Source organism: Colletes latitarsis, chromosome 9 (genome assembly GCF_051014445.1).
Source record: "Colletes latitarsis isolate SP2378_abdomen chromosome 9, iyColLati1, whole genome shotgun sequence".
In the NCBI taxonomy this organism is placed as follows: Eukaryota; Metazoa; Arthropoda; class Insecta; order Hymenoptera; family Colletidae; genus Colletes; species Colletes latitarsis.
The window spans coordinates 29,201,937-29,223,628 of record NC_135142.1 but is presented as its reverse complement, the minus strand read 5'-3'; the positions used below and the strand labels follow the sequence as shown (position 1 = coordinate 29,223,628).

The 21,692-nt window shown below is 49.8% G+C and overlaps 1 protein-coding gene across 4 annotated transcripts in view; it reads right to left on the bottom strand.

Moving 5' to 3' along the window:
• Positions 1-21,692, bottom strand: part of Dac (dachshund family transcription factor) — a 188,742-nt gene that overhangs the window by 70,260 nt on the left and 96,790 nt on the right. For all 4 annotated transcript variants that reach the window (XR_013080304.1, XR_013080305.1, XM_076773143.1 and 1 more), the window contains exons 5-6: positions 5,873-5,949; positions 2,078-2,248 (exon numbers count right to left, since the gene is read on the bottom strand). Coding sequence is in view for 2 of the 4 variants with exons in the window: in XM_076773143.1 (XP_076629258.1) it covers positions 2,078-2,248; positions 5,873-5,949 (248 nt within the window). In the remaining 2 variants the exon portion in view is untranslated. The remainder of the gene's footprint in view (positions 1-2,077; positions 2,249-5,872; positions 5,950-21,692) is intronic.

Here is a 21,692-nt window from a genome sequence, read left to right as displayed (position 1 = left end):
TGGTACGGCCCACACCGTGTGGTGGCTTTGGTCCCGGTCTGCTTTACGGCCGATGATACGTGCTTTATTGTATCGTCTTTTAATTATCAGCGCGCACCTACAACGCCACGGCATTCGGTTACTTATTGCCATTGGCCGATTTAATGCTCGCGCGCCATCGGCCGGCCGGCACCTTTTGATAGTAAACTACTCCTCTGCTCCTCTGCCCTCTGCCCTCGGCCCTTTCTTTTAACCGTTTTTCTCCCCGGGCTCTTTAGCCCCTCGCATTTCGCCAGCCGGTGTCCCTCTCGGTCCGGGGCCCATTACAATTATCTCCGTGGCCCGAGGGGGCCCGAGGACCCCGCTCGCAGCCACGCATTCGACAAAATGCGAGGCGCGAATCGCTCGACGCGTACCACCGGGAATTTCGCGAACTCGACGGATCTGAGCGAAGCTCCAGGAAGTCGCGACGAAAACGACCGAATCGCGGCAGATCGGATTCCAGGAACGAGAGCGAGATAGCGGCGCGCGTCTCATTAAATCAGAACTGCATTCCACGGGCGTGTACACTCCCACGGGCGTTCGATGGGGTTCTACTTCGATCACCGCGTCGGGCACCATAGGTAGGATGTAGCCGATGCATACGACACGCTGCGAGACACGGATTCCTTCCCCCCGCGGCTATAACACGACCCCCAGAATTTATACGTCTAACTCGTGTCTTTCCCGAAATTTAGGGGCCCCGCTAATTCGAGGGTACACACCCCGGATCCTCTAATCTGCCGGGCGCTCCATCTTTTCGACTCTACACGGGTCCTTGGCCTCCGTCTTCGGATACGCGATTCTTCGTCCACCAAAACGCGAAACATTCCAATCTCTGCAGTAACCCATCGAGCTACCACTTTGTACAAAATTTAGGACGCATTAATAACAGAGGCCAATACGCGACAACGATGATTTTATATTTTATGCTCGTGCAAACAAACGAAGTACGACTAATAGATCATTATGGTGTACGCGTATTTGGCTGCCCTGTTTGCCACAATTCTATACATAACGAGTAATCCCGACTACTTTATTAAATTTTCATGAATTTTTTGTACGAATACTACGGTGGTAGCAAACGCGTCGAAGATCGACGAGCGACGCCCTTTGTTTTCGTTTTTCGCTCTCAGTCCGCGGCGAGGATTTCGTGACTCTAATTGGAATATCCAATTAACGCGCGCGACGCAGAGACAATCGGCGAATCGATTAGAAATCACCGCGATTATGACGCCTCGATGCGTCGAAGCGCGCGGGACAGCCGAGATAGCACCGCGCGCGGACCGCGGCCCGAGATTCTTATCTGGACCCATCTTTCATTATTAAAATGAAACTAAATACCGAAGATGCGAGTCTAACGACCAGACCGCTCTGCCAGTGGTGCTTCCACCGGGGATACGTCGAACTAAAACCGAGAGATTCAGCCACGATCGTCGAAACAAAACAGTTTCAGAGTCATCCGTTCGACAAAAATTAAATTCATGCCCGTGCATTTCCCCGTACGCGAATTCCGGACTCCAGATTCCCGGGATGAGTGGTTCAAATTTCATGGAAATCGCGCCTTGGAGTCGGCGACCCGGAACGCACCGAGGTCGAGCGTGCAATCTAGATCGCTGGAAGATCAAGGGGGGCACACCAGGGCGTTAATGAAAAAACGCTCGAGCGCAAAATTCCAAACACCTCCGGGAGAGTTTCCATCTGGCAGTGACGGACAAGTTTTGACAACCGCTGAGCCGAGTTGTTCGGACCGCGCGATAGAGAAGACGAATCCCAGAACGTCGTTCCTCAGCGGGGCCGAGATGATCGATGAGAGGGTCTGACCTACCAGTCGTCTCGGGGAACTCATCTTTAAACGCGGTCCGTCCGGTCGATTCGATATAATTATTTTACGTATGCGCGCCGCGGAACAGGGAACATCGTTTCGACTTTCGGCACACGTCAAATTCACCGTCACGGTCCGGCTGCTTCTAATTGATCGACCGATCGTTCGTTGGTCCGCGCTCGCGCGCGCGTATCGACGCCTAGATCGGACGCGTTTCCCCGCGAATCGTCTCACCTTCGTCCTTCTCGTTGTCGTCGTCCAGATCCTCGGACAGGTTATCGTCCTCGTCCTCGTCGTCCTGCGAGCGGTGCGACGCCTCGGCCTCGCTTCCGGAGTGCTCGCCCACGCTTCCGCTTCCCGCCGTCTTCGACAGGTTCAGCACGGGACTGTGACCGTTCGAGGAACCTGCAACAACGCCATCCTGGATTATCCTAACGTCCAAACGTTCGTTAAAACAGAATTCGCTTGCCTCGAAAAGGCGAAAGCAAAATCAGTGCACTATTTGATGTCGACTCTGAGGCTAGATCCGAGGAATTAGAATCGAGGAATTTAAAAACAATATTGAGGGGTGGCCTCGCGTGTATTTTGGAAGACGATTGACTCGATGGGCAATCTGCAAAGATCTCTCGCGATGCCGATTCGTTTTTCCGAGAGGAGACCGAGCGTCGCGCGTTGATGGATCTTATTTGTCCCGGCGCATCTCTGTTTGCCCGGGATCGACCGGCCCATCCACTTTCCGCGAATATCATCCCGCTCCCCTTGCTCCTTCTATTTGATATCCTAGCATTTTAATCCTGACGTGGATAGATATACTGTTTGGCCAGCGACGCCGGCCCCGAGTGACGCATCACTGAGGCCAAACCGTGCACCCGTCGAACCGGTAGAGCTGTCCCGCCACTCGATACGTTTGTTTAACGTCTTTGCCCCGCGGGACGCGCAACCACCAACGCAACGATGCACCAACGAACGTTACGCAACCGTTACGAATATTATCGTGCAACGATAACTGACCCAACCGATGCATCGAGCGTGCAAATACGGTCCGAATCGGTTCTAACGAGCTCCACGGAATCCACAACGATCGTTATATCTGTTAAATACCCATCCTATTTCGTTGAGTCATTGGTGGATCACTAACAGGGAAATGGAAGTTCGCGAACTCCATTCTATATTCACGAAATGACGTTACCGAAATTTATTTCCACGTATGTGCTATGAATAGTTGCATTGGTAAAGCAGCGCGATCTAAGGGTTAATTTTAAATAGATCAGAAGATGCGATCGAAGAACGAACGATGTGATTGCGTAGCTCGTGTCAAAGAACTTATTTTTCAGTAATTAATACGGTACTGTGCGCTTGCAAGCAGTATTATAATTAATATTGCTTCCGTTAATAAACACTATTTGAATTGGAGCTTTTGTCGAGGATCTGAGATTTCGCCGCGATATACCGAAAATTTTCCGAAATTTGCACGCCGTATCCGAGCAGTGGGTTGTAAAGGCGAACAATAGTATGGGAATATGCGTTAATTAAAATCACGATGCCTTCTTGCTTATTATAGCCGCGATCTCGCTGTATCCGTGTTCGTTATGACCGAGTTTGATTGTAGAAGGAGACTGGCAGTTGGTTATAGTCGATCAGACAACCATCGACAAATTGACAGAATTGCTCTTGCGTCAGCGAACTGCAAGCGCGTGTCATATTATTCTAACAAATGAGTATATCCACGGCAGTTTCTAATCTTTCACGTGCGTCGCGTCACGGCGGTAGCGACATATGTATAATTAGAAACACGGCGTTCGTCAATACGCTGTTATTAAACCTAATAATTTCTTCCATCGGGGTAAAAATATTTTTAATTACTTCGCACGAAACAAATATAGAATTCAAATCGATACTGCCTCGTGGATACTAACGTGCAACGATATCGACGCGTCGTGCCATTGGGAAATATAATTATGAATATTTATTCGCAATTTTAATGCTCATTTTCCTGGCATTAAATTTTTAAAGCTTAAAATTTACCTCAAACGTATCGTATATAGGGAAACATTCTTCGTTTTGGCGAAACCTTTTCGAAGCCGTCTATAAATAAGTGCAAAAACGAATAGAGAATACTAATGGGAATACAAATACCAAGAAAAGAACAACACTGTACGTTCCGTCTGACAAAATAACTTGAAAGCTTAACGTACACGCACGGCGCCACTATCCTTGAACAAGATAAGTATAACTAAGAACCAGCGGAAACATTAAGGAAAGCGCCGAAGATTAAAGGATCTGATGGTACAATAAAACGGAGCGCAAGTATGGGATGCAAAAGCGTTGGGGAGAATAAAAATTGCAAGAGCAGACGTGTGGCGAAGAAAACGAAGCCTCGAACCGACGCGGACAGATATTATAATTAAAAATGTAGGAGAGACGCGATGATCGAATGGTATCGGAAACTGATACAGATCAGGTTGTAGAGTCACGAGAGTGATGAATGGATACGATCCAGATCGCGGAGTAGAATTGAAAACTCCATTACCCGCGTTTGACTCTAGAAATAGAACAATTTTTCATAGTTTCGATCGAGAAACGATCCCTAGAATCTCGCCTCACCGATTTTCGAGTCGTATTTGGATCGGTCAGCCAATAAGAAACTATTGGGTTCCAAGTAGCCGGAACGAAGTCGATCCTCCGGGACCACGAGGATCATCGGAGCGGAATCGGCTCGATCGAGCACGATCGACGGGCCGCGTCGGCGTTGAAATCACTCGCAGAGGCCGAGAACCGTCGATTCCGTGGGGCCGTCGATCGGAACACGATCGGATTCGAACTCGAAACGTCCGGTTTGTCTCCGCACGGCTGGCCGCAGGGTGGACCGCGCGGATCCCCGCCACCAGCGGGATAAAAGGTTCGATCGGACGGATTAAAATATTACGGGGAATCAGAAGAAAGGCGGAGCCGCGGTGCCCCGTAACCCGATATCGGACTTAATCTCTCGGGCCTCCTAAACGCTCGGACCGGCCAGCAACGAGAAATAAAGAAACCGAGAAAACGACTGGCCCCGGACTCGGCCACGCTCGGTTAACTCGTCCTCGACGCGCTACGAAATCTTTCCGCGTCGCTTGCCTTTCGGGAACACCGTTTGCGCTACTCTCGATCCTCCCCCGCGATCCTCGAACCAATTTTTAAAACGTCTTATTAAATATCAAATAAATTCAGGAAGGTCCTTTCGCAGGCAAACCTCAGAGGAGCGTAGAAAGCTGACGCTAGTCTAAAATTACTTTATCGAGCGTGTAAATAACGCTTCAAGAAGAAATTTTACTTGACAATTCAGGTGGGCCGCGAAAGTTGCGCTCTATTACGAGCGACTCGGACCAGGTGAAACGGCCGCGATCGTTATCAACGTCGATTGATCAATTTGAACGACGAATTGGAGCGAAAGATAACGTTTATTGGCGAAGGAAACCGTCGGGTTGCGCTTCTGCATGACAACGCTCGGCCACACGCTGCTCGGGCGAGAAACATCATCTTCGGTTTGGGCTTGGGAACTTGTTCCACGCGCGACGTTATTCTCCGGACTGATTATCACCTGTTCTCGGTCCCTCGGACGCTACTCGGCCGACTCACACCTGGACGAAATTGATGGCGTTCGAAAATGCATCGACGCCTTTATCGATTCGATATCGCCGAGCTTCTATCGAAACGATAGCCACGAGGCAACGCGTCGACAACGGCAAATATTCCAGCGATCGAGTGCCTTTCGATTTAAACGAACGATTCAATTTTGGAGCAATATTGAAGGGTAGTCTTAATAAAAAATACACATGCAGAGATTTAAGAGTCCTTGTAAAATTGTAAAATTTTCCCCAGCTCGTAGGTCTTTGTACGTCGAAGCGCATCAGCGCCAGATCAGGGGAACAAGAGGATGCATCGTTCGCGTAATAGGACTCTGGTCCATGATACTACTCGGCGTTATTCGCCGCATTATCGACCGATTACTGTAATTACGGTAAACGAGCGTACGCGTATTTATCTTACCATTGTGCGAGCTCAGGTCCCTGGGTTTTTGGTCCAAAGCGAGTGCCCTCTCGGCGTCTCCTCTCTCCTCGCGGAGCCTGCAACCAGACAACCACACAGAGGAAAGCTTTAGTATTAATTCCGGGGATTGAAATCGGCCGAGTCCACCTCCGCTCGGCCGGGCAAGGCATTAATTAAATAATTATTCTAGTCGTCGAGCGAGCGAATCCGCGCGCGTAGGAAGATAAGTGCCGGTCTCTCTCTCGGTCCGCGCGTTCCAATCGATTATCGACGTTAATCGATTCGCGCTTTTTCCATCCCCCGCCATCTGTCGCGCCGAAACGCGTCGCCTTCTCTCGAATCTGCATTTTCATCCATCGCGGCAGGTAGACGAAACGAGCGTCTTATCGAGAAACCGGCGTTCGCGTTCGCCGAAATTTCCGTTCCGTTTGCTACTCGTTAGCTCTCCGCCATGCAAATTATATTTGCCTTACGAGCGAAATTATACGATAGAACTGTCGGTGAACGCTAATAACGGGATACAAATTGAAAGGTAAATTTTAATAAGCTTCCACTTATACCTACCGGGCCGGCGAGAAATTTTCAAATAATTGTTGTAAACAGATTGTACGCCGGCACCATTGCTTTAAAACTACGGCTGATACATATTGAGACTATAGGATCCGGTCTTCAAAAATGCAGATTGTTGGGTATCCGGAGTTCGATTACAGAGGATTAACCAGTTCGCAGGGAGAAGCAGAATTCAACTCGCGTGTTTTTGCTCGTACAATGCGGGATACTACGCGAAGTTGCTCTTTGCAAAATAGTATCTTTGTAGAAATAAATAACGTTTCATGAGATTTTAAGGTCATCGATTTCTTTTTAAGGGACCGTATGTAGTTTTTCATGTACCTGTAAGGATAAGGTAATAAATTCGTTCGCCTTCCACTTATCTGATTCAGGATATTAATATTTCTTAACGTCGCCGATCAGTCACTGGTACACGAATTAATATTCGAACGTATGTTTATTACGATACGCGCCATCGAGAATGATTACCGGGCGACCAGCTCGTTATTCTGGAATTGCAAGAGCAACGATAAGTACCAAATTTCCTCGACGTTGGACCGGACGAAGGGGAACTCCCGCTCCATTAGATTTCTATCTATGAGGGAAATTAAAAAATGTTGTTTACCATAATGAACACGCGATAACGGAGGACGATGCTAAGAATTACCACAGCATGTGCTTCAATTATGCCGCAGGAAATAATAAATGCATACAAATCATTTATTACGAGGCTTCTTTATTACGCCGATGCAAACGGCCACCATTTTGTACGCGACTCGTTACTACGAGGCGTGTAAGTAAAATGTGAATACCTTGGAATCGGAATGATACGCTGCAGACGATAAAATGCATCGTTCTGCCTCTGAGAATACGGTCAAAAATATTTGGTCCGCTCAATGAATTTGCAATAAAAGGCGCCCACTGTCGATACGCGTCGAAATACATTGTTAAAACGCGAACGATCCACGAGTTTCTTACGTTTCACGGATCGAGGATCGTGAGAATCTGGGATTCGCAAGGCTACCGTCCGTATTTAAACCGCATCGAAACGAATCGACTGCTTCGGAAGCCTCCCCCGAGTCCTCGTCCGAATCGAGCGCGTAACGACGTCGACGACGCTTTAAAAGGACGCGTGGAACGAGGCCTTCGCTCGCGATACTCCCGTAGCCATCTTCTTTTATTTTCTTTCGGTTTCCTCGAATGTTCGGCTTTACGAGGGCCGGGCTCGTTAAGGCTGTGGTCACATTGGACGCTTTGTAGCGCGACACGGCTGTCGCCTGGTGGCGTTCGAGCGACGTTGCGATATACAAGCAACTTCCAGCAAGAGATGCCAGACGAAGCCGCGGGTGCACCGGCTTCCACTCCATTCCACTCTCTCACACTATGCCAGATCACGCGTACGTGAGCTCATAGAGTTTCGGAGAGTCGACAAAGACGAACTGACACATGCCCTCTTTCTCGATTCTCCGAAGCTGCCAGTAGTAATTGTTATACGTTGCCAGATATATCAGAAGTCAGCAGAGGCCAGTATGGTGATTGTTTCAGCGACCTCCCCAAAATCTTTCCAAAAGTAAAGGGCTACGACTCGGAATTATCAGCTCTTCGACCGTGGGTCTTTCTTTTTCAATCGAGTTTACTTTTAATTAACATAAATGGACAAGTAGACCACGTATTATCGGTGGTCCGATGCAATGGCCGACAAGGTCGCCGGACTCGAGATCATTAGACTACTTTCTGCGAGGATGTATAAAAAGCATCGTCTATCAAACTGCACTAGCGACTCGAGAAAGCACGAGGAGGCAAACGATCGTTGCATGTGCGACAAAAGAACTTAATGCTCGCGCGATTAATCATTCGCTGCGTAGCAGATTATAGTGCTCGCGAAGGAGCAAATTTCGAGCGTATCGTGTAAACGTAAAGTAATAAAGACATCGATCGTCGTCTGCTGCAACGACTTCATAACATTTGCTGGTACTCGTATAAAAAGAAATATAATATTCTGTTTAAAGAAACACGAAATTCAATGTAACTTTGAAAATTGTGCAAGCTGTAGTGTTACGTAAGAAGGTAAGGCTTCTTGGTCGGCAGCCTCATTTCTCATTACGGAATAAAAGAAACAATACTTCGTCTCGAACGCAATTGCTGTGGGACTCCAAGGCTGTCGTCGTTAAAGAGTTGGTAGTGCGAAACAAGGAATTGCAATTAGTGGATACAAGTCGCGTAAGATGTTTGACCGGTGATTGGTCGTGAATTTCAGTAATGTCCTTCGAGTTTACAAGAATGTTATCCTTCGGGTTCAGAGAAAGCTATCTTCCTCGGTCTTTGAATTTTTAAAGTTTTGTCCAACATACAATCGAGTTACGATTTAACTACCTTCTCAGGGTTTGAAAAGAATGGGCGGAAAAGGATCGGAAAATGAGAAAAAGCACGCGTGAATGACCACGATAAAAATCTTTCGCCTATGCATTAATATCTATAAATACGCTAGGTACAAGAATAAAAGAGGTTCTTAATCGACGTCGATTCTATCTGCTGTATTACAAAGAGTCGATGTAACGTGAAATGCAAAATCGTAATAAAAGGAACTTATGCTGCTGTAAGCTGAAGCTTTTAATCTCGTGCTGCCTTCAGGCTGCTCGGTAGCTCGACGGGAATCGTTAAGATTCGCGTGCCGATGCCGCGGGACGTCCCAGCTAAACACTGCCAACGACGAGGTAACACTGCCAACAAAGGAAGTAATGACCGCTCGAGAGCCTTACTCCCGACAGTCGCCATTTATTTTATTTTATTTAACGTCTCTATTGCTCGAGGCACAGATACAGAAACCTTACAACGCCGGTGAAATTTTAAACGAGCTGCTTTTATAACCCCACCCTAAATCAAGAACGTAGAAATTTATCTAACAGAGTGGTTTAATACAAGACTATCGATTCGAAACGTAAACGCGTTCTCTCGGTTCCATCGCTACTCGCGTACTGTGCAAGGGGAAAAGGACATTCCGCGCGAGGCGTATCGAGTCGGACATTATGGTCAGCCACTGTGAGGCAAAATTACTCGGCGCTGTCCACATTCTACTTGCTGGTAGTACCGCATTCCCCTTAATCCTGGACCGTTCTTTCTCTTCTCCCGCAATACTTGGTAAACCTCCCAGTGATGCATCCACTGGGAAGTGTTGCTCTTTTAAGTGGTCGATGAAAATAAAACAGTACGAACGCCACTCTGTTGTTTCGATGTACGAATTATTCGTAAACTACCCGCTGCGTAAAATATGATCCACTGCTCAACGAAGCGACGAAACAAGATATAAAAGGTGTCTACTGTTACGAATAGTCTGGAAACCATGTTTGATATATTTCTTTGGGATAGGATATCATGGGGGGCTGAAGGAATTAAGAATAGCGGACGAAAGGAAGCCGGAGGGACGCGTTTATCGCGCGCTTTACGCTCGAGGTCATCCGCATATTTACGAATTTATTTTCCGAGAGGCGCGAGTGAAAACGAAATGGGTGTTTCCTGGGCGATTAGGCTTCCCCCTTGGCCCCGCGGAGTCGTCGTTGCTCCTACGGTCGTCTTCCTCTTCTCGCAAATTATTCTCCCGGGTATACTTTTTTCCCGGGGCGGCTCTCTCCTCCGCGCGGGCCGAGGCCGCCTCTTCGCGCCTCGAATCGAACCGCGGACCATTAAGTAAGAAGTTAATATCATTAAACATAATATTGGGCGCATCTGGGAGCCGCAGAGCACTTACCGACCCTCCCTCCCGCCGCAAACCACCCTCCGGAGCATCCTCGGCTCCGCGAGAGCCCGCGAGCCCCGACGACCGCCCCCGCGCGAGACCCCTCTCGTCGCCCCGCTTCTCGAACCTTAATTTTTTAATGAGAAAATGCTTTCAAAGAGCCGGAGAGAAATACCGTGGCGCGTCTACGAGCGATAAGTTACGGCCGCGTTAAGCGGAATGGAGAGGAGAGACTCTCGCCCTCTTCCTCCCTTCTTCCCCTACGCGGGGCGACCATTTCTTCGACTTCGCGAAAGATTTTTGCCTCTAATTTTGCGATCGTCGTCAATCTTAACAGGTTCGTTGCTACAGTTTTTTTACCTCCATAGTGGGAGTTAAAAAATGGCGGTGAAGTTAAGGATGATCGTAGGGATTCGAAGGACGACTGCTAACGAATAACAGACGCGTCGTGCGCGTCCGATATCGCGACGACTTAATTCCGGGGATAATTAATATTTTAATTGGTAATACGAGTCGATTACGAAGACCGATGGGTATCTGGGTCCGCCTCCGCTCGGCGGCCTCGCCCTCGGAGCTTCCTCGCCGGTCCGGTGCGGAGCGGAGCGGATTCGGACGAGAAGAAGGATACGGTGGATTCGTCGGAGACCCGACGGTGCTTACGGAACAAAAGGGAGGACGGGGACGGAGCGAGAGAGGCGGAGGAAACGTCGAAAGGAGCAAAGAGCGAGGGAGAGACAGAGAGAGCGAGAGAGCAGAGAGGTTGAGGGCCGATTCGCTTAGACGTCGCCGTAACCGGCAACGAGCCGGGGTTATTAAATTTGTAATTAGTCGAATATTACGGCGAGCGTCGCTGCGCGGCCGCGTCTACGTCTTCAGGGTTCCGGGCTGCACGCTTGCGTGCCGCGTTTACGCGCGCCCGCGTGCGTTTACCGGCGCGTTTACCTGGCCTCGCGTGAGTAGACACTTAGACGCGCATATAGCCTTTACACACCGCGTTAATACATCATGGATTTCATTACGCGCCCGCGTGCCTTTCCAACCTACGGAAACGCTCGCCGCTAGTCGCAAATAATTACCGACCGCCGCCTTCCATCTTGCAGCCGGAGCCACGAGCTTTGCCCAAAAGACTCGACCTGCTCTTCTTCCTTATGCAAAATGGACAACTGGACAAAGTCTCCTTCGACGCCCCCCCGGAAGAAAACTTACAAAGTATAAAATATAGAGAATATTTATATCTTAGTTGCATCCCCTCCCGAACCGTCAAAAGCGAACGATTCGGAGCTCACAGAATTAAAACCGTAAAGTTTGACGCAAAGTCGCGGAAATGGAGGTTCAAAGACAAACGTCGTGCTAAGTACACCCCATTCGTCTGATCGTCGGACGATTGAACCGTATCAATCCCCGTCCCGTTCATTGAACGTCCAACGGTACGCACAAGGAACTAATAAGACGAGCGAACGATGCCCTCCTCCAGATCTTTGCCTTTAATTTTGATTCGGTAATGACGAACTCCGCGGGGATCCTCCATCCCCGACGCTGGGGAACGACCGACCGGCGCAGCAGGAGTTCATTAACAGGCGTATCTCGCGAACGTCGAAGAAGAAAACCGGCCGGGGCGATTCCGAAACGCGCGTGTATCGGAGTCCGGAGCCGCGGATCGGCGAGCCGCGTTTTACAAAGGGTGCTCGACGCCAATATTTTCCGCCATCTCGAGCGGTGTTTTTCATTAACGCGATCGGTGGCTCGGACAAGGGCGGGGCGTGTTTTTCGTTACCGTGAAAAATCAAAAGCATCGCGGGACGCGTGACGAGCGTTCCGATAATGACGGGAACAGTCGTGATTTCGAGAGTACAAAGAGCCCAGCGGGGCCAAATTGTCGAAAGTATGCCGCTGTCGAGCCGGTTTTTCGATAAACGAGCCGGAGGCCGAATATTCGCCGGATCGCGAGGAACTTTCGCGAACCGTACCCGCGCGACGATTGAACGACGTTGACACCGACCATTTTTTTTTATTTTTCGTTTATTGTTATTATTATTTATCGATTCGACAATCGTTTTACAAAGCGTTCAGCGTAAAACGACTACAATGTCAGGAAGGAAAATTGTTTTTACATCGTTCGAAAACTTAATTCGTATGATTATACACGAATTCGTACGTGTAATTATACGTTGCTCGCACTTGCGTCGTAATATATTTTATTACATAATTATATCTGACCTTTGGAAGTATATTATCAATCCAGAAAAATCACAATTTCAATTTCTCAATGTTTACGAGCTGAAATATAGACACGTTATTATCATTATCAAATACCAGTTCTTGCATCCGATCAAATATAGAGTGTTCGGCCTGGGAAAATTTTTAATCGGGAATTCTGGAGGCCAAAATAAAACGAAAATCAAGAATACCAATTTGTTGATGGAGGCTTCGTTAAAAAGTTATTAACAATTAAATTAAAAAATTTCAAATCGTTCTGGAAAAATTATTTTCGGTTGTGGGGGTTAATTACGATCATTTTTGGTGAATAGACATACCCCCGAAATCCTACCTACTTTCGAGAAAAAAATTTAGTATTGGTGGTACTTTAAACGTTAATAACTTCTTAACGATGCCACCATCAACAAATTGGTATTCTTGATTTTCGTCTTATTTTGGTCTCTAGAATCTCCCATTAAAATTTTTCCCAGGGGTGGCCAAACATCCTGTGTACGAAGATGCGCATTTTTTTGGGTAACGTCGTCGAAGCGACGATCGAGGGCTAGATCATTTTAGACGGATATTCTTGATCGCGATCGTGTTACGGTTGCCTCGAGGGGAGAAACGAGCGGCTTAGGTTCGTCTAACTCGAACGAGTCGCGAATCGTCGCGACGGAGATCGTCTTTCTCGCTCCTATCGGCCCTCTGGAAACTTCCACCCAGTCGAAATAATAAACGAGCCGGTTCCGCGCATTCGGGGGTGGCGCGACTGCCCTGGTAACGGGATCCAAAGTGCGCGATCCCGAAAACGCCACCCTCAGGACTATGACATCCGAGGCGAAAGGGGTTCGTTCGGTCTCCTAACGACTCCCGTCAGGAAACAACCTTCGTCCTGCAAGGATATTCCTTATTTCGCCACCGGTACTTTGGCCATTCTCCGACGATAATTACGAGCCGAACCGTCCGTTGGACGATCGTGTTACACGGGAAACACGGACAGATGCCATATCGAAGAAATGGGAATTCGAATGGTGCAGAGACTATAGAAAATAAAAGTAACTGAGATAGCTATCGATTCTACTTTGTATATTTATTAACAAAGCCCTTAGAAGATCGTACAGGAGTTGAAATGTTTTATTTGAAACACAGTGATCCGTCTGTAAGGAGGTTAGAGACTGAGAAACGGAGGGAACGAGTGAGATATAATTGTGCGGTAAGAGTATCATAGACGCTTTGAACAAAACACAACCGTAACACGAATAAAATATTTGAGGTTTTCACGGTCCGTGATCTCGCAGTTAGTGCTGCTCGAGCCATTCGTGTACGAGCAACTTCCATCGTGTCAGACGATACACTCGCAGAAGAAAAAGAACCGACTGATCGGATTGCTGGTCCCGAGAGTCGAACTCTCTTTCTCCGAGTCGGTTTCGCGTCGTTGCAACTCCAAGCGTCGTCGATCTTGTTGAATTTAATTTCCGAACGAAATACTTCTTTCCGTCGTAAACGTTATCCGTTCGAATCTCTGAGTGGGCAAGTAACCGATCGAAAAAATATTAGAAATCGTGGATCTGTACAAACGACCGGTTGATAGGTAGAATATGTTCTCTGGTAATATTAAATGGAACATTTTTATTTGAGTATGAAAGCAAAAACAGTGAAAAGGTTTTCTCGTTGTTCGTGGAAAGAGAAGGCTAATCGGGGCAAACGAGACGGCGAGAGTCGATGGAAATATGAGAAACATAATTCAAGATCAGAACGCCGCGCGGGGAGGGAACCAGGGGGGTAGAAATTGGTTTCGAGATCGAGAAGCGGTGGTCCCCGATCGACCTGGGACGAGTGTCAGGACCGCTGTTCCTTGGAACGAACGGGAATAAGGGGGCCGACGGAATCGAATTACACTCGATCCCGTCGCCCCGGCCTTTCGATTTCTGTCGGATCCTCGCAAATATTATCCGACGTATCGGCAGACGGACAACATTTATCAAACCGTGCGCGACTGCTCGTCGAGGGAGCTCCGGGGCCGATTCAATCAGCGGATGCCTGAGATTCCACGCTTCTTCTGCTCGTCGATCAAATCGATGCCGGCGAATAAGATGTCCGTCCGAGTCCGCGGCATTAATTCGCCTCTTTCGACCCACCACAAGTTCACTTTCGAATACTCCCAGATTATGTACGAATAAATTAAGAATATAATTTGGGTTCTCATCCGATCACCAAAATGGAAAAAGTACTTTGTAGCACAGGGTAATGAACAATGTATTTGGTAGAAATAAATGAAAGGAATGCCAGACCAAAGTTTCTCTTCGTTTATAGAGTAGGAATAGGAGCGGGAGCGAGTGTAAGTCATCGAGCAGGTAGTACCAGAGTCGCGTTGTAATAAACGAGAGTATCCATGTAAAACGAAATTCAACCGAGGCGGGGGTGGAGAGGCGCTGAGCAACGCGATAAAGCTTCCGAGTAAAAATCACCGTTCCTCCGTCGGAACTCGTTAAAGAGCAGCTCCCATGCTTATGCAGATTTGATACCGCGCTTAAAGGCGGACGGTCTCGTTTGCAAAAAGGGATCTCGCCCCGTGGGTAGTGGCTCGGTAGCGCGTTAATCGCGACGTTTACGCGAGTTCATTGTCAGCGGGGGTAAGATCCTTCCGGGCTACTTTGGACGACGATACCGTACGGGGCGAATCCTCGTTCGCGACAAAGCCCACCCACGGCGCGAGCGCAGGGCGAATCTACGTTTACAGCTCCCTTTCATCCGCGCGTTTCGAGTTCCTCTTTGGCCCCTCGGCGCGCGCCACGTGAGCACGGTTTCTTCTTCCATTTTCCGTGTTCGCGCTCCCTTGACTAATAGATCTCGCCAGCAGTCACGACAGAATCGGACGCGCGGACTACCGTTTGCGAACTTCATATCAATCCGTGGATTCTCGAGCCCTCCGCCGGGCAACGAGTCCGTGATAAATGACGCACGCCACGGCCCGCCGACGATTGAGATTAATTTCTCGCTGTACGTCTCGCAGCGGGCTTTAATACGCTCGCGGTCAAGTTCATAGGGACGGGCCGTTTCGTTTAGGAAATTGCAACAGGGAAGAAACGGACGAGAGAGAGAGAGAGAGAGAAGACCCCTGGCGATCGGAGGATTCGCGCGGACGGTTCCTCGTGAAAAATAATTTCCATTCGTCGGGGTCGGCAGCTGCGTACAGGGGGATAATTTCCCGCGCGATCGACGAGCACGAGGAGCCAAGAGAGAGGAAGAGGAAGCTGGAGCAAAAGGCGAACGGGCTCGACGAAAGGTCTCCTTACGTTCCCCCCCGTGTCTCGGCGTTCCGAGGAACGGGCGAACCGGCTAATTATGTATCCCCTGCGGGACCCCCGCAGACAGGAAATGAGACTACCCGAGTTTCCATTCGTTCCATATACGCGCAAACACGTGTACGTGCACGGGACGCGGCTCGTGTGCCCCACGAAACGCTCCGGCTGGAAATACAGTCGGATTAAGCCCGCTCGGGGATATCAGATACGACGCCCGGTGATAACCTCCGACTTTATATCCGCGCAGGACAGCGTTTTAATTAGACGACGCCTGAGAGATTCCGGCTTGGAAACGTTGATCGAGCTAAATTGTTTTCTCGGGGCCACCTTTGTCGTCGACCACCGCGCGGCCGTTCGCTCGATTCCTCGACCCCCTCTCGCTCACCCGCCCTCGGATATATTCCGCTTCCGAATGGCTTCCGGAGCCGCCGGGGGAAGACAATGCCGATCGACTAGCCAGATAACCGACCGTTTAGACGAACGACTTCTCCGCCTCGACCTTTCGACCTGCGAGCGCGAGCTTGACGAACGAGGAAGCTTCTCCTTCACTGCACTCAACCTTCTTAGCTACCGAACACCGTGGAAAGGGAAAGCCAACGCGAGCAGCGACTTCCTCAAGATTCGATCGTTTCCTCGATGAAATTTACAGAAAAATTATCCCAACTTACGTCGTGACTCGGATAGCAAGAATTAAAATAAATCCTGAGAGACGTTGGACGCGAGAGAACGGGATGTAAACGACCGGCTGCGACGAATAATTGTTTGTTTTCACGGCTTTAAACGCTTTTTATTCGCTGCGCTGGGTTCTTTCGCTCCTCTGCTTCTAACCCAGATCTGGGATCCTCTCTCGCGCGCATCTTTTTCTACTCTTTCGTCTTGGGCCCTCGAGGTTGAGTATACAGGACGCGTCACAACACGTGGACACCGAAAAAAGTTACGAGCAAACGCGTATTAAATTGGAACGATTCGACGCGCAATTCGAGCGCGCGTTAGCGAAATCGTTTATCCCGGGAAGATAGGTGTCCGCTTGGCTCGGTGGATCGCGGGCTCGTGGACGATACGTCATCCCCGTCGTCGGGGGCTGACGTTCGCCCCCTCGCGCGGCGAGAAAGCCTCGAAAGCATTTTTCAATTCCGCGAAACTTTACGATAGATATCTTCCCCACGAGAGAAGCGACCGGCTACGCTCGCCTCGCCCAGAAACATTTGTACATAAATCTGAAAATTATGAGCCCTCGTCGTCGTCGTCGTCGTCGTCGGTTCTCCCCCCGGCGGTTCGCCGTCCCTGCGACCCCTGCAGCCGGCCGACCATATGCCTGCCAAGCGCGTAACGGAAAGATAACGCCGAGGGCAAACCCCTCGCGAAGAGCAACCGTGCCCGCACCGCTGCGTATGCGCGTCCAACTGCACTTCTCGGACTCCCCCCATCGACTCGCCGCGAAGAGCATTCGCGCATAAATCAAGATTCGTGGAAAATAAAAATCACTTTCGCGGCGGATCGGTCGATTAAGGGCCATCGATGGTCGCTCTGGGAGCCCAGGACCCCGTCTCTCTCCCTGCTCCAAGCAGAAAGGGACGAGGAGAGAGCGCGACGAGGCTTATCGCGGTTTCGAATGGACCGATTCCACCGTGGGGGTCGCCGTTTTTACCCCGATTCCTCTCCCTCGTCGACGTTTTTACGCGCTTTCCTCCAGCTCACCCTTCGAGCTCACCCTCGGCCTTGTTCTTGGCTCGACGAGCTAACCCCGCGCGGTGACGAGAATTCCATTTAGCCGGCGTATCTCGGCATCGGTGCGATTAAACGATCGCGAGACGAACACGAGGGACGCGGAGGCTGCTGGACGATAAGTCTACCTCTTCTCTCTGTCGCCGAACGCCTCGATGCTCTGCCGCCAGGCAATACGCAAATAAACTCGACGGTCCCCCTTCGCCCTCGACCTTATCCCCTTTCGTAGCTTGCCTCGGGACGCGGATCGAAGGAAAACATGCCGAACCAGAGAAATAAACACCCGGAAAAGGCGTTCCAAGTTTTCGAAAATGATATTTGCATCGATTCTGTCTCTGCCTTAATTGCAAATCGGTGGGAAGCATCGTCTCTCGAGGGGAACGATCGCCTATCGACGGATACCGGTATCTCGATCGCGCGGAAAATCTGCTCGGCGACGATAGAGCGAAACGCGCGCGACCCCCGACCCCGATCCGCGCCGCGTATGGGGTGACACGCGTGTGCGAAAATACGCGCGTAAAAGGGCGCTTATCGGGTTTGCGCAAGAATAGGATTCGACGACGCTTCCGAAAGCCATAACCGAAACGGTAACTGCCACCCCTCTGACTGATCGAACTTATTCTTTTCCTTCGTTTCTCGGTCCTCTCCTTCCGACGAACGCGCCGCGGCCCCGTCGATAATGCTTCGAGGTCGCCGTCGCGAAGGGTAGACGAGACGCGCACTATTTTTCTGGAAAATTGAATAGACAAAATCGAATATTTGCCTACTCAGCCGCCGCGCGTCCCTCCCGACCCCCGTCGTCGTCGAACCGCGTATCTCTTCCCTACAGTTCTCTCTTTGTATCGGGAATCTTTTGTGCTTCGCGGCAGTCCGTGGCTCGGCGGCAGCTGAACCGCGAAACACGAGTTTGCGATCAATCGTTCCGCTCGCTCTTACCGGTAATAAGAACCCTTCGATCCGTCATGGTCGCTCTACGGTCCCCGAAGATGCACCGGAACGATTGCAAATTAAATATTTATTTGGAAAATAAGTAACGTTAAGAATTCCGTCGCTTAATTCGCAACAAATTATCGTCAAGGTGTACTCGTTTGTATCTGTACTCTGCGTAACGCCTTGTTTTTAATGTAGTTTCAGCGCCCTTGAATCGTTCCCGACGCCATCTTGAGACTCATTCCGTCGTGTTTCGATCGACAGAGGATAAATTCGTATTAAAATAAATCGCAGCGTCTGAGTTCCGAGGTGATTCGCGCGACAGGTGACAAGAAGCTAGCGATATAAAACGCGACGTTGTCCGCAAACCGTCGATAAAGCTGATAGGTTGAGACGCGAAAATCAACCGAACCGTGACGAGTTCCCTTGCAACGCGGGCTCGATCATGCTCGTGACGCAACGGACGCTCCACAGTAGGCCGGATCGAAGATTTCAGCGATGCTTTTGCACAGCTCCGAAATTTTCAGGAGACTTTGAAGAAAAGGATCGAATGGTGTATTAATTTCTTCGACTTCGAAATCGATGTTTTAATACGAATTGCAAAGGTTGATCTTTTGTTGCGAAAAGTCAGCAACGTCCACCCTTGGCGCGGTTCTCGCATTTCGCAGAGACGCCCCGTCTCGAAAAACAATTACGCCGAGCGTGTCGGTGGCAAAAATAAAGGGTGTCGCGCTTAATTACGCGGCAGATCCGTGGAAGCGTTTTAGGCTGAGCGTCGCAACGACGGTGACGGTGGCTGGCAACGCGCGACCGCGTTCACCTTGGCGCTTTCTCATCAAGCCACGCTTAATTTCTAACCCTTTTCCCGGTCCCGGTTTCGCGAAGGGTGCGGGCGAGGAACGCGGCCCGGGAGTATATTAAGCGACACTCGGAATTACAAATAACAAATTGCAATTTGATTCCCCGCACGCTCGGCACTCGTACGGATGGGCTGCTCCGTCGGGGCCGAGGGCGCAATTTATCATTAGCGCCGACAATTTCACCGACAGTGTCATCCACGATTCTCGATTCCACTCGGGGGTGTCGCAGCGAGTTTCTCGAACGGAGACGGGCCTCGTTCGACCGATCGAATCGAACGCCGATCTCGAATAAACGCAAACTTGACGCTAGAACGAGGGGGGTAGAGTCGCGAGAAGGGGGGCGAGAGAGCATAGGCGCGGAGAAAAGAGGGCTGGGCTAAGGGTTGACGGGGGCGAGCGGAGCGGTTTATATGGCTAAAGGCGCATCCCCCGAGCCGTATCGATCGTTGACTTTAAAATTCAAAGAGACCGACAATAGCTTCCCTTTCCGCCGAGCCTCTGTACTACAATATCATATTCCGTTCCTTTCGTTTCATTGTCTGGTAAAGCCTGCGCTAATAATAAAAGATTGCTACCCTGGAAGCTATGCCTAGAGAGAGAGAAATCGTGGAACGAGGGGGCGGCAGGCGGGGGCGAAACCGACGAAGACGGAGGGTGGAAAAACGAGCGCCGGAGAGAAACAGAGAAACGGGGAGAGCCATAGAAGGGCAGGGGGGGGGACAAGGTACAACGGTAAGAGCCCGGGGTTTGACTCGGAGGAGTCTTCCCAACTTCGGTGCTACATCATCCAGATAGCCGGCCCGTAATGCTACGCTGAAAAGTTCCTCGAATTCTGCGCGAATTTAATATTCCGCGCACGGTCGCCCTTTGTGTTCCTACGTCGCCTAGCTTTCGATCGTCCTCGCGCCCTTTGCGGTTCCCGCGCTCGCCACTCATCCAATCGCTCGACAACCGATTCCGATTCGGCTTATTAATCCCCGATTATGGAGTTATCTAAGAGATTTTCGATCTGCACGAAACGGACATTGGTATCACCAATTTTGTATTGTTGTTCGTTTATTAAAGAATTAAATAATAACCATTTTAAATAGAATGCGATCTGCAAGGTCTCGAAATTGGAAAAGTCCACAGAATTATGAAACGTTTCTGAATACGGCGACACGGATACCTTAGCCCGCAAATAGCGTGGCCCAATTTGGTGGAGGATCGGTTGCAGAGAATTAGAATTCCCGGATTCGGAGCGACGAAGATCGGAGGCATCGAAGACGAGCGAAGGAAACGACAAAGGGAAAGCGGGACGATGAACCGCGTTCGAATTACACACGTAACGGGAACCGAGAGAAAGATATTTGCCGAGGGAATGGGGAGAGGAGCGCGCGGAATCAAAGGGGACGGAACAATGGACGATCATATTAAATCATAAATGTAAACGAAGATGGCAGTGTACGCGGAGGGAAGGGCGATAGCTCGCGCTCGAGTCCGATAATGAAACTTCCATGGATCCTCGAGCGGAGTCACAAAGGTACCTAAGCAATAACCGCACGCGCGTTTACGCCTACGATTTATCGGCTCGGGATTTCCCGGCAGCGCGAAACTTTTTCTCCTCGGCCGATAGAGAGATCAAAAACTCCTCCGACGAGGCGGGGATTAATTCGTCCGTGTGCTCTTTCCAAGTATCCCGAGGATGCCGTGTATCCGGTGGACGGATGGCTTCCATCGGGCGGGCGCACAAACGCTCGTGCAACGCGATCTCGCGAGCGTCGCGCACCTGAGCCGAGATTAAACGTTTCGAGGGATACGAAATGAAATATTTAGCGATCCACGGGGTTCAAACGGACTCGCCCGCCCCCGTCCACCGACCCCCTGGCCCCCTATTCCCTTTGTCGGCAACCTGTAACCGTCGAGTCGAGCTGGAATGCGCTAACCCCTTGTCACCGCGCGTCACGCGTCTCCTCGTGGCCACGCGTCGTCCTTTCGACGACGATCGCCGCCCGCCGATCGACTTTTCCACCCCCTCGATTCACCCCTCCGTTCCACCGACCGCTAAACGCTCGCGGACCTTCGAAATTCATTCAACGATGCAACGAAAATATTCCGCGGAGCTTCGAAATTTTATCCGAACGTGTACCAAGGGGTAAGTCCATCCTGGAACCATGTTTGTTCTTTGTAACTCGTATTTGAAAGTCAGTTTTATTTTTGGTATCGAGCAAATTAATTTTGGTCCATCCACAGCGGCGTATTTCGTGGAGAATTTCCCGATACAAGCTTTACGTAAACACCGTCCGAAAAAGAAAGATCGTGATTATCATTCGGGAGGACGTGCAACAATTTGCATTTCCTCGATAAATTTGTTGTTATTTTACTTCAACGTGAATATTTCCCGGATGAAACGTATCGATTCTCTTCTGGACGGAGCAGGTCATCCGACTGTTGCTACAATTATTAAAAGACGACTAACCGTATCACGCATCGCACCAGTATGATTAACGCGACTAATTCCGAGCGTTCGACGTTTTACATAT